General features: G+C 34.6%; 3 protein-coding genes across 5 annotated transcripts in view; 2 read left to right on the top strand and 1 right to left on the bottom strand.

The window, feature by feature from the left end:
* Nucleotides 1–181: 181 nt before the first annotated feature.
* On the bottom strand, nt 182–5,691 carry LOC124450361 (ubiquitin carboxyl-terminal hydrolase 8-like). 2 transcript variants are annotated; one of them, XM_047001016.1, is made up of 15 exons: nt 5,387–5,691; nt 5,052–5,196; nt 4,901–4,986; nt 4,772–4,836; nt 4,677–4,695; nt 4,519–4,615; nt 4,366–4,417; nt 4,135–4,294; nt 3,779–4,049; nt 1,812–3,665; nt 1,618–1,740; nt 1,380–1,493; nt 1,103–1,254; nt 718–964; nt 182–636 (listed from the first exon to the last, which is right to left on the bottom strand). In XM_047001016.1, the coding sequence occupies exons 1-15, from the start codon at nt 5,491–5,493 to the stop codon at nt 571–573; spliced, it is 3,558 nt and encodes a 1,185-aa protein (XP_046856972.1). In that variant the 5' UTR covers nt 5,494–5,691; the 3' UTR covers nt 182–570. The 2 variants fall into 2 exon arrangements, with proteins under 2 accessions (XP_046856972.1, XP_046856973.1); XM_047001017.1 differs by having other exon boundaries at nt 4,519–4,603.
* A 309-nt stretch (nt 5,692–6,000) lies between these two features.
* LOC124450364 (CUB and sushi domain-containing protein 3-like) lies at nt 6,001–11,119 on the top strand. 2 transcript variants are annotated; one of them, XM_047001021.1, is made up of 13 exons: nt 6,001–6,118; nt 6,787–6,924; nt 7,012–7,182; nt 7,705–7,896; nt 8,052–8,243; nt 8,313–8,483; nt 8,672–8,845; nt 9,034–9,153; nt 9,589–9,759; nt 9,831–10,004; nt 10,082–10,258; nt 10,352–10,513; nt 10,824–11,119. In XM_047001021.1, exons 1-13 carry the CDS (start codon nt 6,070–6,072, stop codon nt 10,850–10,852), a joined length of 1,920 nt encoding a protein of 639 aa, XP_046856977.1. In that variant the 5' UTR covers nt 6,001–6,069; the 3' UTR covers nt 10,853–11,119. The 2 variants fall into 2 exon arrangements, with proteins under 2 accessions (XP_046856977.1, XP_046856976.1); XM_047001020.1 differs by having other exon boundaries at nt 10,792–11,119.
* Nucleotides 11,120–11,148: 29 nt separating this feature from the next.
* Nucleotides 11,149–14,981, top strand: part of LOC124450363 (aminopeptidase N-like) — a 6,505-nt gene continuing 2,672 nt past the window's right edge. Inside the window, exons 1-10 of the mRNA XM_047001019.1 lie at nt 11,149–11,951; nt 12,324–12,471; nt 12,539–12,664; nt 12,741–12,861; nt 12,933–13,087; nt 13,162–13,410; nt 13,816–13,947; nt 14,033–14,193; nt 14,460–14,542; nt 14,770–14,900. Coding sequence (XP_046856975.1) covers nt 11,335–11,951; nt 12,324–12,471; nt 12,539–12,664; nt 12,741–12,861; nt 12,933–13,087; nt 13,162–13,410; nt 13,816–13,947; nt 14,033–14,193; nt 14,460–14,542; nt 14,770–14,900 — 1,923 coding nt within the window. The 5' untranslated portion in view covers nt 11,149–11,334. The remainder of the gene's footprint in view (nt 11,952–12,323; nt 12,472–12,538; nt 12,665–12,740; nt 12,862–12,932; nt 13,088–13,161; nt 13,411–13,815; nt 13,948–14,032; nt 14,194–14,459; nt 14,543–14,769; nt 14,901–14,981) is intronic.

The following is a 14,981-nucleotide window of genomic DNA, read 5'->3' as shown; positions in this document are numbered from 1 at the left end:
CAGCCAAGTTTCTAGTGATAAAGGAAACCATCATTTAATAATAAAACGATTAGCATTACAACACGACTGTTACTTTAAAAATAATACTATTGGAAAGTACACACACTGTCTGTACAGGATTCAGGTAAAGTAGGAAAAATTATCTTAAATGTTTTTGCATTTAAAAAATACTTCAAAAATATTTTCAACCAACTCTGTTGTTGTATTGTGTCATTAAATTATAATAACACGCTACAAACATTCTTATTTTAACCGATTCTTGTACATGATATATTTACAAGTAAATGAAAAGTGATAATAGTTTACAGCATAAACATAAATTCATTATGTATTCACCTGTAGATAAATCAGACAATGTCTGTAACATTATTGACGAATATACGGACAGTCTCTGACATTAAGAATACCATAACGTTATAAAGAAATACGATTAGCATTACATACTTGATAACTGTGAATATTATATTCATACATTTTCTTGTGTTTATCTAATTACTTATTGGTTAATTGATATAAATGAAATTAAGCTTTAATTAACAAAACCTCTTGACGCGATAAACAATGTTTTATTTAGTCCTTTGTCATTTTCATTGGGAGGTTCATCGAAGAGTAAAACAAGATGTAAGCAGCGGAGGACTAAAACAAAATATGATAACATGAGGTTGGTGCTCAGAATTAAGTAGAAGAGGAGAAATATCGTCCCCAGTCCTTTTATACCTTCACACTAGATTCTGTTATTGACGTCACATCGCTATCGTCATATTTATACCACTTGTGATCATACATGTTCCTACAGTATGCTGTGTAGTGACCACTTTGCATTGATCCATAATGGTTTGAGACACCATACAGTTGATATTGGGAAGATTTACTTGGTCCCAGAACAAATTTAGACAGATCCATGCAGGAAATGGGAAAATGAACATTTGTTTGACGCTTTTCAAGCCAAGAGCCATCATAATCTCTGAAATGTACGTAATATTTGTGTACCGTGAACATTGGTCAACTCTGAATTACATATCATTTCATTTCCGCTTTAATTACCATCTAATTACATCTCATGTAATTACAATCTAATTGCATTTGTATCTCATCTTATTACCGCTTGAATCTGTTAAAGTGCACAATTAGTACAGGTGGTAATTTCCAAATTCCCATCGTCTTCCAGGCCTCTCGATGTTGTTTACATCTTGGACAAAACCATTTGTTGTCTTTGCTGACTTTTTCTCGCGTCGTGAAAAGGCGAATGCAGTCCTTAAGTTGAAATGTATTAAATTGAAGGGTAAGTTAGGGTGGTTTGTAGTTAACATGTGGTTTTTGACATAGTAGTATAGGAATGATAATGAACAAAGAGGATCATTTAATGTATTCTTACATACTTCAATTTGACAGGAATTGTTCGTTGGTATTGGTAAAGTTAATGACATAAAAGCATCAAATGTCACACTTTGCGTGTTGCAAACGGAACAGGTGAGTGTTGATTTAAACTGACCCTGTAAAAAAAATTCATTTTGTTAGTTGTGCCATTAATAATGTCAGCTGGATTCTATCCTTCGGAATATGTCATCATCAAAACAATACCGGTCATCTTCTGGTAACAACGTAGTTTCAACAAACCTGAAATAATTCAACGATGAGTGATTGGTTTCGTTTCTTGTGATTTTCCCAAGCCAACCTTGCTGCCATCGAATCAGGTAATCCATCATTACTTTTCTCTTCAATGTAAGCTTTCTTCAAAACCTTTTGGTAAAAATAAGCTATTATAAGTGAACTGTGTACACTCTAATTTACTCTATTCTACATCTACGAACCCTGTTCGTGTCTTCATGAAATTGATCCAGTAAAACCAAAAGAAATTCTTGTGAATCTTGTTGCTTCGTACCAGAAAACTCGCCCGCAAACTTTCCTATTGTTCTTTTAAATTCGTACGGCGAAACATACCGATAGTTTCCCGAATGAGTTACTCTTGTGAGTACTGCAAGTTCTTCTGCAATGCGACCCCCAGTCCCAAGTGGATTGGTTTTATTGATATCATCTACATAGAAGGATCTAAGGATATACTTAGCCAGTGGAGCTGTGGCAAAAATACATTGTAGCACAGAGTTCATATAGCATGAGTTGCCGAGATTTCTCAGTCCTGTCAACGCTCGACCTTTACCCCCGTAGCTTGGGGAGAGATTTGTCAGCTGAATCTCGCTTAGTGGCTTGGTGCGACGGTTCACAATTGGTTGTTGCCTTTCTGTCTCATTTCCTGAAACTCCTTTCGTCTCGTTTTCGTCAACCTTAGCAAGATTTGGTGAAGACAGCGATCTTTTAAGGGATGATTTCTTGGGTTCATCTTTGTTTTCAGTCTGCATGTTATGTCCCATGATGCTTTGGTTCATTTTGTGAGTTAGACTTTCAGGAGGGTTCCAGTGAGTTGTCTTGGAGTTGTGATCTCTAAAGTAATATCGTCCCGTCTGTCTATCTAAAACACGTTCCCATCCGGGGGGTAAACCATGTGTCATTCCAGTCCTACTTCCTGTGAATGTTTGAGGCATTGACTGATTTGCTGGGATATGACTGGTGTTTGAAGGAATTGCCGTGGATCGTGTTTGTCCGCGAGGTGAAGTGGCTGAGGTATTTGGATGAGAGCCTGGTTGTATTTTGGACATTTCATGCGTTCTATTAGGTTCGTGTGTTGAGTGAGAGGTGTTTAACTGTGAAGTTGGATGTGTTTTGGAAATTTCTTTGGGATTAGCAGGGACTTTATGGTGTTGACCATGAGACAAGTTTGGGTTTGTTGGTTGAATCGTAGATGGAATGAAAGGTTTTGAAATTACAACTGCTTCAGAGGAATGTGTTTTGTTAATTTGTTCTGAAACTTGATTGGCTATTGGTTGGTTTGTTTGCTTGCTGATATTCACGTTTTCGCTCCTTGGTTTAATACTTGAAGTTTGGGCAATGGTATCTGGTACAGAGATAGATGAAACAGGTGTTAAGTTGTGAGTTGGAGCCTGGGAATGAGATTGTGGTGAAGTTTGAGGTACAGTCTTCGAAGTAAGTTGTGAAACTACATGTGGAGTAGGTAAAGAGGGAGTATTGACATGAAACTGAGAGATATCACGAACTTTTTCTGAAGATGAAGGAGAAGATTGAATGGAAGGATGTTGAGATGAACTTGAAATAAATTGCACTGAAGTGCTTCTATCGTTTTGAGGATTGTTGAATGAGGGTCCAGTAGAGCGTGAGGAGGAATTAGATGAAGCAACTTCCCGCTCAGTTTGTGGAACACTAACGTTAGTTTTTGGTTGATGTAATGTAGAATTCGTTAGAAGAGATGGTTGACTTGTGTGGTTTGATAATGCTTGATTTTGATTGCTTTTGTCATTGGTCAATACATGAGGGGATGTTTTTGCTATATCAGATGGAACATCACGGATTTCAAGAGGAGTGGAAAGCACAGTTGTCCTTGACGTAGGGGTTTGACCTGTTCTGTTACTTAAGTCGGAGTAGATATACGTGTAGGAGTTAGACGTGTTTTTGTTATATTTTGAGGAAGTTGCAGTTGTCTTGCTTTCTCCATTCATGTGAAGTTGAGGCAAGGTGGTTGAAGGAATCTTCGGCAGTTCAGGATAACTTATTTCATCTAAGTTAAAATTATATTCTTTTTCTGCTGAGACTACCTGCAAAAATTATTTTAGAAATAAAATATTTTGACATCCCTAACATGATATGAAGGATTACATGGGATAGGGTAGGGTAGGATTGGTCACTAATGATGGATAATGATTTGTACCTGGGGTAAGGTAGGATTGGTCACTAATGATGGATAATGCCATAACCATGCCTCAAACCCTCCATCAAGTATAACTGGTTCTGATTGAAGTTTACATGAAGTATCAGAATGGTAAAGAGCATTCTTTAGACATTGGACTTTACTCTCAGGTTTTAAAACGGCATAACTTGATTTTTGGTCAAGGATCACTATGTGCTCCTTTTTACCCCGTTCTATCCATTGGTTCCATGTTGACTTTGGTAGTTTACGTTCAATGCTACCCACATTGACACTGGAGATTGAAACAAATTATGAATCATATTTACATGCATGAAATAATTTAATACTTGCAGTTTAAGTTGCTGAAGTACATTTACCTTAATTTTAGCAAGTCTTCTGGGATGTTTATACAACAAGGAAAATTAATTCGAGATGATTGAAACTCCATCTGAGTTCTTGTATCCAAAATAAGAATATTATTTTGGTTACTGTTTAAAAGTTTCTTCAATGCGATAGGACCAATTGTTGTAATGTGCCCTTATAATTCAGAGAAAACAAATGGTTATTCTTAAAGAGATATAAATGAATAGATTTTAATAATTTCAAACCATTATCATATGATGTATTTCCATTAGGAGGCAAATTTAATGAATGGTTCACCTAAAATATATTGTTAAATATACTATAATATATATTGATGTGTGCATATTAATATCAATATATCGATATAATTAAAGGCATTGCATTAATCCATAACTTGCATTAGATTTCTTGTCAACATCTGCAGATGTATGAGATGAAACATTTTTTCCATATAATAAGTCATCAATATCTTTAAGTACATCACTAAAATAAAAACTAAACATTATGCAAGTGCTTAATGTTCAGAAAACATAACATAATTTTTTTACAATCCCACCTTTCTTTATCTTTTGCTTCTGTAAAAGTAACATTAAATTGTAAAAAAACGTACAAACTAAACTCAGAAACCATCAAATGAAAGCTAGCAATCACCTTCAAAATTTTTTTTATCCTTTTCCATTACAACATTTTTATTTGCTTTCTCAAGTTCCATGTACCTGGAAGCAGCCGTTACGATATCAAAGATGTTATAAAAAGGTTCAAATCAGAATTATGAATTACCTTTTTTCAAGGCTATTGGACAATTTTTCTGCTTTCTCAAGAGCTATTTCAAATGTTGCCCTACCAATTATACTATTGTAGAAACCCTTGAAAAAAGTAGTTGGAATGATAAAAAAAAATACCAAAAATGTTTCTAGATATTTAGTCATACCTTATCTTGTTGATATTTTTTTGTCTTACGAACTTCTTGTATGATGTTAAAGAATCTCATGTACAATACAAAAGAGTTCTCTTCATCACCCATTTTCTCATGTTCCATAGCCTTTTTATAAACCTTGTCAGCCGAGTTTATCCATCTGTTATAAATGAAACATTACCATTAAAACGTAACAGTAATATAATGTAAAATTTGACGTATATAAAAATCTTTCTCCCGACAACAACAACAAATCATTTAATTATACAACATTGGCGTATATCCTACTGTCCTATAATCTACATTACATTAATATACTGTGAAATGTGTGTGATATATAGTTAACTTACGGTTTTGGATTTTCATTTTTAGAAATTCTGTCCTCAATCTGTGCAATTTTATTCAATTCCCCGATGCTTGTGGCAAGATGGAGTTCCTTCGTATTCACACTTGGCATTTTCGAATCCTTTATGTCTACAGCCTGAATTAGTTGAAGAGATCTTTAAAAGTATCAAATGATTTAAGTACTTTAATCTTTATCGACTGAACAAGATTTGAACAATTTTTAACATTAACATTTCGTAAACATTTATTTCGACTTCGCCACTTATTATGTCAACAAAACATTGTAGTTGTCTCGTCGGGTGGACTGGCACGAATGACGTCATGAAGAATGTATATTGACTCAATGGGTAAATGTCGCGGATGTGTTTAAGTGGAGATTAGGAGATTTCAGTATGATTTCTAGATAGTTTTGAGAATTTAAATTCTATTATTTTCCATTAATGTTTGGATAGGTTTAAATCTTTTGCATGAAATACATTTTTAAAACTATTTTTGTACGTAAAATTCATTTTTTCTATTTCTTTAGTGTTTTGGAATTAGATAAAAATGTCATGTTGCTATGAAAGACAATACATATCACTCAGAGAGGTATTATTTACATATTTTGCGTCATCCTGTTTCAGACGATATCCTCTTCAAACTTCCTCATTTTCTCGATTTATTTGAGACGTGTCTTCGCTTCGAAATCATGTTGTTGAGCATTTTATCTCTCGTATTTCTTGTTCATTCAATTCAAGGTAAGTTTTAAGGACACATTCAAGTTATGATAATATTGGTGTATATAATGAAGCGCGCTATTTTAAAGTTTTATTTCGACCAATAGATGAGAATGGAGAATTAAAGAGACGACAACTTTCTATAAAGCAATTATAATTTAAAGTTTTATCATAAATACTGCAGTATTCACAGTGCATCATCTAAAATGACGTAGAGATTTGACGCAACTAGATTGTCCTTAAAAACAATGAAAAAATGAGTGTTTTGTGTCATATATGACTATCATTAGATGTTTGTAAATGATGATCGTCCAGGTTAATAAAGTCCTGAGAAGGACTGTTTTTGTTGTTGTTGACTGACGTTTCGGTCAACCTTAGCGGTAGTCATCTTCAGAGTCAAATGAGGAGTAAACGTCAGGTTAGCCGTATTTGTTAACGATACTCCCGGGTTCAAACCATTTACTTTATATATGACTATCATTGTCCATTAATTAGAATGAATAATTTCTTGCCAAATTCAAGCATTCGACGTTTTCTCATTTTGAAGCGTTGAATCATTAAAATTCATCAAATTATATGTTACATGTTTGTATATGTAGATCGTCCAGGTCAATATAGTCCTGAGAAGAACTGTTTTTGTTGTTGTTGACTGACGTTTCGGTCAAATTATATGTTGACAAATATTTCAGGATCAAACCAATGCGCGCGCACAAACCGTTTGCCGTCACGTGACTGTACCATTGAATGTACTCCCCAAATTGGTTGTTATCACAAAAGAAAGAAGTGTTTGTGCGATGGAGATTGTGGATTCAGTTGCGTTTATCCCAGTAAGTACACTTACATCCCTTACCACTGCCAGTGAGGTTTTGATTCTATGACGTCATTCTTACCATGAATAAATTATAATTATTAAGGACAGCGTTGCACTAAACCAAACAGAGTGAGAAATGGTCGAATTATTTATAATTCTTTTAAATTCAACGGAACTCAGAGAGTGGTTTGTAACAAAGGCTATAAATTATATGGCTCCTCTGTTAGAATTTGTCGTGGAAACGGTTACTGGGACGGAAGACCTGCACGATGCAGTAAGTGTTCTGTTGAGTTATCATTTTAATGTATGTTTATTTACATATATCTTTAACATGGCGAACATCGTGTTTTACCATACATCAGGTCATTCCCTGTTGATAGTATTAAGAATCGAGAAAAAAACACATATCCCAGTTTGACATAAAAAGAAGATGACTTGGTTGTCTGGTGAGGTTAGGCAGTAACTAAGATTAACAATATCATAGGAATGGCATGCGCAGACTGGGAACGAGTATCACATCGCATGCTGTATGCAAGGACATAGCATTAGGCGATCGTTATTGACAGGTTGCGCTGGTGTACAGAACAAATTTCTTTATTTTTCTTTTCCACCGAACTTGATTCGTTGTGATAAGGTGTACGTAGATAGGCCTGGTCAGGCTCTCAATGATTGGGGTCACTTTGGAACCTAAACTCCAAGCTTGTCACATACAAACTGGCCTCAACCCCCCCGTCTACACCTCAACTTCCACACACGTGAGTAAATTTAGTAACAACTGATGTACATTTCATTTAAGAAAGACCTCAAGTTTGGTGTCAAGATCCAGGAACAAACGGATTATTGCTTCGTCAATTTCAACCAAAGAAAAAGTATAAATTAAGAACAAGACTTCGTTTTTACTGTCCTCCATGGTTTACTTTGAGAGGAGCGAAGGAACTTGTTTGTCGAAGTAATGGTAATTGGTCTCAATCTTTACCACGATGTATTGGTAAGAAAATATCTTTGTCTTACGTTATCTTTTTGTAAATCATGTCGCAGTAACTCTGTATTAGTCAATATTTTTAATCATATGTGATATGACGTGATCGACAGCTTCAACATAACCTGCAGACCGAAAGTTTTCTTCAATTCTTATTTTTCTAGCACCTAAATGCCCAAGGGCCGTGCTACCTGCTAACACAAAAGTCATTATTCCAAGAAACTGGCAGAGAAAGCGAGTCTACGGAACACAGTTAAATCTTTTATGTGATTTTGGTTACGTTTCGACGAAACGGGGATTTTTAGTTTGCGATGGTGTAGGATGGAGACTGGAACCAAGTGATTATAAATGCTTTCGTAAGTGTGAGAAGTGTTTAAGTTCGTTAAACGCGCACTCGTTCATTATTCAAAGTATATATTTGTTAGCTAAAAGTTGTCCTCATCCTGGCAGGCCAAGAAATGGAAATGTGAAGGGAAAATATCAATTTTCAGAACAAGTAAAGTATTCATGTCATTTTTGCTATAAACTCAATGGTCCATCTTACAGAATTTGTCAAGCAAATCAAAAATGGAGCGATAGATTGCCAACTTGTGATCGTAAGTGAAATTGTACATCTTTTATCAAGAACAAGCCTTAATTTACCATTGAAGTGAATGACAATCACGTTTTACAGTAACATTATTTCTAACTTCTAGTTTCTTTGTGTGCAACTCAAATTTTTTACTTTGAAATGGATATTCAAGTGTTTTTACTTGTCACGTGTTGTTTACCCATAATTCTTTAGCTGTGACGTGTCCTCTTCTGACACATCCTTCCCATGGCTACCTTGTCTCAAATTCACAACAATGTGGTGACGTTGTCCAGTATCGTTGTGATCATGGTTATCACGTGATTGGTTCTGCAAAACGACTTTGTCAGAGTGATGGAACGTGGACAGGACAAGAACCCGTATGTCGATGTAAGAATTCATAGCAGATTAGTGCGTTGTTTTTAAAAGTTGAATCAGTTAATGGTTACAATATGCACATTTTATGGAGCTTCGAAACTTGTTCAAAAATACCTACATGATATATTCTGATTCTTTTTCCTCATTCATTTTTATAATTTTTTTCTGATATTATCAAAGAAGACTTATTATTTCTTTAGCTAACAAAAATCCTCTTCCATTGACAACGCTTCCATCAAAAACAGTTGTCAATCGTAAAATCCAAGTTCCCACAAGAACAGCTGACATTTTGACACCATCCCTCTCCAATATTTTCTTGAGTAAGTACACTACCTACATGATATATTCTGATTCTTTTTCCTCATTCATTTTTATAATTTTTTTCTGATATTATCAAAGAAGACTTATTATTTCTTTAGCTAACAAAAATCCTCTTCCATTGACAACGCTTCCATCAAAAACAGTTGTCAATCGTAAAATCAAATTCCCACAAGAACAGCTGACATTTTGACACCATCCCTCTCCAATATTTTCTTGAGTAAGTACACTATGGATAGGTCTCTACACGGGGGGATAAGTAAGTACGTTGTGGATAAGTCCGTACACGGCGGATGTATTTGGCTCGTCATAGAGACTCCTCAGATTATACAAGAATTTGTTTAAAGCATCCACACTAGACTGTGTAGTTTAATTTTGAAGTCATTTGTTCATAAAGTCTTATGTAGTCCTTGTTTGTTTTCTGCTCTATTTTCTAGACTCAACTTGTGGTGCTCCTTCTATTCCATTAAACGCAAGAGTGGTGTTGGTTTCAGGGTTGAGAACTATTTTTATCGTTTGCAAATCAAATTTTGCGATGTTAAATCCTGGTAAAATGATTTGCGGTCATGATGGGCGATGGTGGACGTTGAAGAATGTGAAATGTTTAGGTAAGAATTACCAGGAGTCAGTCACCAAGATTATAGTAAAATGTCTTCTGCTACATAAAAAATATTTTCAGCACAAAGTTGCCCGGCACCGCGTACTCCTAAAAATGGTCACAAAAATGGGCTGTCATATTTTATCGGCGAGTCCGTGACGTTCACCTGTGACGCTTGTTACACAATGGTGGGAGATGGAAAAATAACTTGTTTAGCGAATAAAACTTGGAGTAAATCTGAACCGTCATGTGAACGTATGTCTGTTTTCAACAACGATTATTTTTGTTTATTGATGATAAATAAAATTAACACTTATCTTTCATTATTTTAGTTAAGACATGTTCACGCCTCAATGATACGCAATATGCTACTGTATCTTACATCTCACATCACTGCAAATCAATAGCTACCTACACATGTAAATCATCACTATCAACTATGTCGGGTTCAAGAAAAAGAGTTTGTAACACCGGTGGATTATGGGAAGGCTCTGCTCCAACATGTAGTCGTAAGTCAAAGAACGCAATAAGTCTATGGTTGATTACTATAATGCATTATTTTTATTTGTAGTTTGTGTGAAGATTTAAATTTATATTTTTAGTTCCCAACGTGAATATCGCTCTTTGGAAAACCGTGTTTTTGTCTAGTCAATCGAAAAAATATAGTAATCCTCCTCACTTCTTAGTTGATGGTAAGAAAAATGGGGGCTATATTCACACAAATGAGGAAAATGGACCGTGGGTTCGTGTTGATTTAGGGAGAGGTAATATCTGTTTATCACTCTATATGGTCACAACCACCACCCCTCACAACCACCTATCCCTCACAACCACCTACCCCTCACAACCACCACCTCTCACAACCACCACCCCTCACAACCACCACCTCTCACAACCACCCCCTCACAACCACCACCTCTCACAACCACCACACCTCACAACCACCCACCTCTTCCCCACAAACAATTCCTATTAAGTAGCAGTATTATGTTCTATTTATATCGCAGTTTTTTATATTTTTCCTTCATTAATTGAAATTTATAGGAAACTGTTTCGACTGTGATTGTTTTCAACAGAGTAGATTGTTGTATCAAAAGAATTGATGGCTTCAAGATTATGGTTGGAAATAATTCTACGCATCCAAAGTACAACACCCACTGTGCTTATCAACGCGATGCGCGTGGTGGCCCAAACCTCGTTAATTGTCCTGAGCCCGGTATCCGTGGAAGGTTTGTGTTCTTGTATGTTGATTACAGAACATCGATTGCGATACACGAACTGGAGGTTTATCGACGAAAGAAAAAAAATTAAATTTCAAATATTGAAGAAGATTATGTATCTAGAACCAATATTAAATTCTTAAATATGAAGTATTTTGTTTTTTTACTTGTATTGTTTTGACATTTGTCTATTTTGTAAAAGTATGACTTTTACGGAAAATTTGCATATTTTGCGTTTACACACATACACACACCTGACGTCATATCCTGCTGGATGATGACTTGACTGGAGTGTTAAAACAACAAGACGTCGACGAAAGAGATCAAGTGAATAAATGTGTTAAAATTTAACCTTATTCCTGAAAATGGAGACGAGCGACGATGAACAGGGAAACAAACCGTTACTCTTTCAGACTGATGAACCACGCAGGAGAAAGTTTGATTGTCTCTCCTTTCTAAAAAGAAAGATTTGGATACTTGTGTTTGCTTTTGCAGGCGTACTTGCCTTGGCTGTGATAGTTGGTCTAGTGGCGACCAAGTCAAATTCTTCAAAATATGGATGTTATGACTACACGGACAGTGACAAGTGTTTTTTCACTGGACAGATCCGTTTGCCAAAGGATATCAAACCGATGACTTACAAAGTTAGATTACATCCAGATCTAAAGACGTTCAAGTTCAATGGCAGTGTTGTGATTAAAATTTTAGCTCTGGCCCACACGAACAGAATCGTGTTTCATCAAAAAGGTTTAAATTTTAGCAAAGATGAAATAATTATAAAAGGAGTTGAAGACGACGAAAAAATTGCAGTTCGTGATATGCGTTTGGATTTGAAAAATGAACAAGTTTTGATCAAAACGGCTCGTTTCTTACGGAAAAATCATGCGTATACAATAAGAATATCAATTTTTAATGGCAATCTTAATGAAAATTTGGAAGGATTTTACAAAAGTTCTTACAAAACTTCATCAGGAGAAATAAGGTGAGAAGGGAATTTATTTTAATTTTGTACATTGAGCGTAATGATGTGCGACGGGTATTGAACTATGACAGTGTGTATGTTTTTGCACCTTGTACGCTTAGCATTTACAAATATTCTTGTTTTAAATAAAGATTTGTTCATGATAAATTTTGTAAAATTGAATCTTGGATAAAATGATATTGTATCATTTTTCAATAATTTCTCCCTAGAAGTCATGCCATAAAGGTTAACTGGGCATAATATGATTGGTTGAAATATTTTATTGAATAATATTTGACAATTATTTATATTGACCTTATTTAATTGATATGGCTTACTTACTGTCTTGGTGATAATAAAGTCGCCTTTGGTATTTTGCTTTGTTTCTTTAAGATATTTGGCCACAACACACTTTGAAGCAACAGCAGCACGTCAGGCCTTTCCATGTTTTGATGAACCAGCCATGAAAGCTAATTTCACAATTATTTTGGTTTATGTAAAAGGTTTTGTGCCATTATCTAATATGCCTGCAGAAAAAACGGTAAACACAAAGTGATATTTTTGGTCATTGTGAAATGGATTAACAATTTCTTTATTTATTGTTCTAGAGGAATCTTGGCAACAATCTTCTTGAAACACAGTTTATGGAAAGCGTAAAAATGAGCACCTATCTTGTTGCTTTTGTTGTGTGTGACTTTAAATTTGTGGAAGGTGTTACCAAAAGAGGCGTAAAGGTCACTTATTTTTATCTAAGCTCTGATCAACTTAATTCATGCCTTAGTAACAAATCTTTGTTGCTTTATTGTTTAGATCCGTATCTGGGCACCATCAGAACTAATCAATAGCACAGGTTTGGCATTAAGAAGTGCCAAAGTTGTTTTAAACTATTACGAGGAATTTTTTAATGTTAAATATCCATTACCAAAACAAGGTGAGATGAATTAACATCATGCATTTTTCAACAAACCAATTTTTACACAAAGTTTGTAAATTATATTTTAGATCTTATTGCAATTCCCGATTTTTCTGCCGGAGCGATGGAGAACTGGGGCTTAATTACATATCGTCTCACCTCATTACTGAGTAACCCTTCACAATCATCAACTAGTAATAAGCAATGGGTTGAAACAGTAGTAGCTCATGAACTTGCTCATCAGGTTATTAAATTAATGTATGATGACCATATTTTTGTATAGCTATAAATTAATTTAATAATTTTTAATTTCTGTAGTGGTTTGGTAATCTTGTGACAATGAAATGGTGGGACGATCTGTGGTTGAATGAAGGCTTTGCTTCATATGTTGAAAATATAGGAGTTAATGTAGCTGATCCTGACTTAAAGATGATGGATCAATTTGTTGTGTCAAATATTCAAAGGTCTATGCATCTTGATCAACTGGCAAATTCTCATCCTATATCAGTTGTTGTGCAAAATCCCAGTGAGATTTCTAGTCTCTTTGATGATATTTCTTATCATAAGGTATGTTTGTTTGTTTCACTAACTGTTGTATGTAAGAAAATTAAATTGTTATAATTATTCTAACAAGATTGGATTTACGATGTTGCTTTTAGAGATCATGTCCATAGAAATGTTGTCTATAGAGATGTTGTCTGTACAGACATTGTCTATAGAGATGTTGTCTATAGAGATGTTGTCTATGGAGATGTTGTCCATAGAGATGTTGTCTATAGAGATGTTGTCTATAGAGATTTTTTCTATAGAGATGTTGTCCATAGAGATATTGTCTATAGAGATGCTGTCTATTGAGATGTTGTCTATAGAGATGTTGTCTGTACAGACATTGTCTATAGAGATGTTGTCTGTACAGATGTTGTCTATAGAGATGTTATCAAAATATAACTTTTTTGTAACTCTTTCTTTAAGGGATCCTCTTTGATCAATATGTTAAGCAATGTTATGAAGGAAAAGAATTTCTTGGCTGGCATCACGTCTTATCTCAAAAAATTTCAATACAGCAATGCGGCAACAGACGATCTTTGGCACTCACTTAGTGAGGTGATTTGACTATGTATATCCTTTCATGTCTCCATGAAAAAAGCTTGTGCAACACATTTTTCCATGTAATTAATTTTTTTTTCAGAATGCGACAATTGATGTTAAGAGCATGATGGACACATGGACACTTCAGATGGGATTTCCCCTGGTTACAATTACAAAACAAGATGATGGAAAATATATTGCAACTCAAGAACATTTCCTTATAGATCCCGGAGCAAAACCATCCTTGAAATCTCCTTACAAGTATGTCACTAATATCCATGCTTATCTTTTGAATCCATCTATAACCCTCAAATTCACTTTGTCATCCATTTAAAATCCTTAAATATTATTTTTCTGATTTCTTTTACAACTTTGAAAATTTTTCTACATTGTCATGTTTAGTCCTCCTGTATTCCCTAAAAATACTGTTTTTACGTTTTATCCCTCTCTTTTCAATCAAAGTTCGTATAAGTAGGTAGTGACACATCTTTTCATTTATTTTTGTCTTTAAATGTTTTCATGTGTAGTTATAAATGGCAAATTCCCTTAACTTATTACATTGACAATGGTTTCTCTACATCAAATCCAGTTTGGATGAAAGAAAACCAAAGTAAGTTTCGATTTCATTTCAACTTTATACGAGCATGTAATGGTCGATAAAAAATAATCTCAAACGTTATTATGTTTTAAGGAAACATATTTATTATATTTGAGATAAACAGTTCCTATCTTTAACTTCAAACTATTTCAACATTTCAAGAAGAGTCTATTTTGCTTCTTTTCTTGGATTGGATTTTTCATAAAGTAAATTGTAAATGTTGACTAAATTATATTTAGTTTCACTGAATATCGACATGAGGAAAAATGGATGGTTAAAATTCAACATAAATCAAACTGGTTATTATCGTGTCAATTATCCACTTGACAACTGGAAAAATTTAGCGAAAACATTGATACACAATCACCAGGTAATATTTAACTTACTGATCAAATAATAATCACTAAAGCCCAGCATGTAATGCGTAAAACAGCCATAAAAATGTTTATTA

Source organism: Xenia sp. Carnegie-2017, unplaced genomic scaffold (genome assembly GCF_021976095.1).
Source record: "Xenia sp. Carnegie-2017 unplaced genomic scaffold, XeniaSp_v1 HiC_scaffold_24, whole genome shotgun sequence".
Classification (NCBI taxonomy): Eukaryota; Metazoa; Cnidaria; class Anthozoa; order Malacalcyonacea; family Xeniidae; genus Xenia; species Xenia sp. Carnegie-2017.
The sequence above is the reverse complement of the archived record's forward strand: the minus strand, read 5'-3'. Positions and strand labels throughout refer to the sequence as shown.

Coding starts and splice junctions, on each gene's coding strand:
- LOC124450361 (XM_047001016.1), bottom strand. CDS start 5,493: ATGCCAAGTGTGAATACGAAGGAACTCCATCTTGCCACAAGCATCGGG. Junction 5,197..5,386: donor AAAAATGAAAATCCAAAACC/GTAAGTTAACTA, acceptor CATTTATAACAG/ATGGATAAACTCGGCTGACA. Junction 4,987..5,051: donor AAAAATATCAACAAGATAAG/GTATGACTAAAT, acceptor ACTTTTTTCAAG/GGTTTCTACAATAGTATAAT.
- LOC124450364 (XM_047001020.1), top strand. CDS start 6,070: ATGTTGTTGAGCATTTTATCTCTCGTATTTCTTGTTCATTCAATTCAA. Junction 9,760..9,830: donor GAAGAATGTGAAATGTTTAG/GTAAGAATTACC, acceptor AAATATTTTCAG/CACAAAGTTGCCCGGCACCG. Junction 10,005..10,081: donor ATCTGAACCGTCATGTGAAC/GTATGTCTGTTT, acceptor TCATTATTTTAG/TTAAGACATGTTCACGCCTC.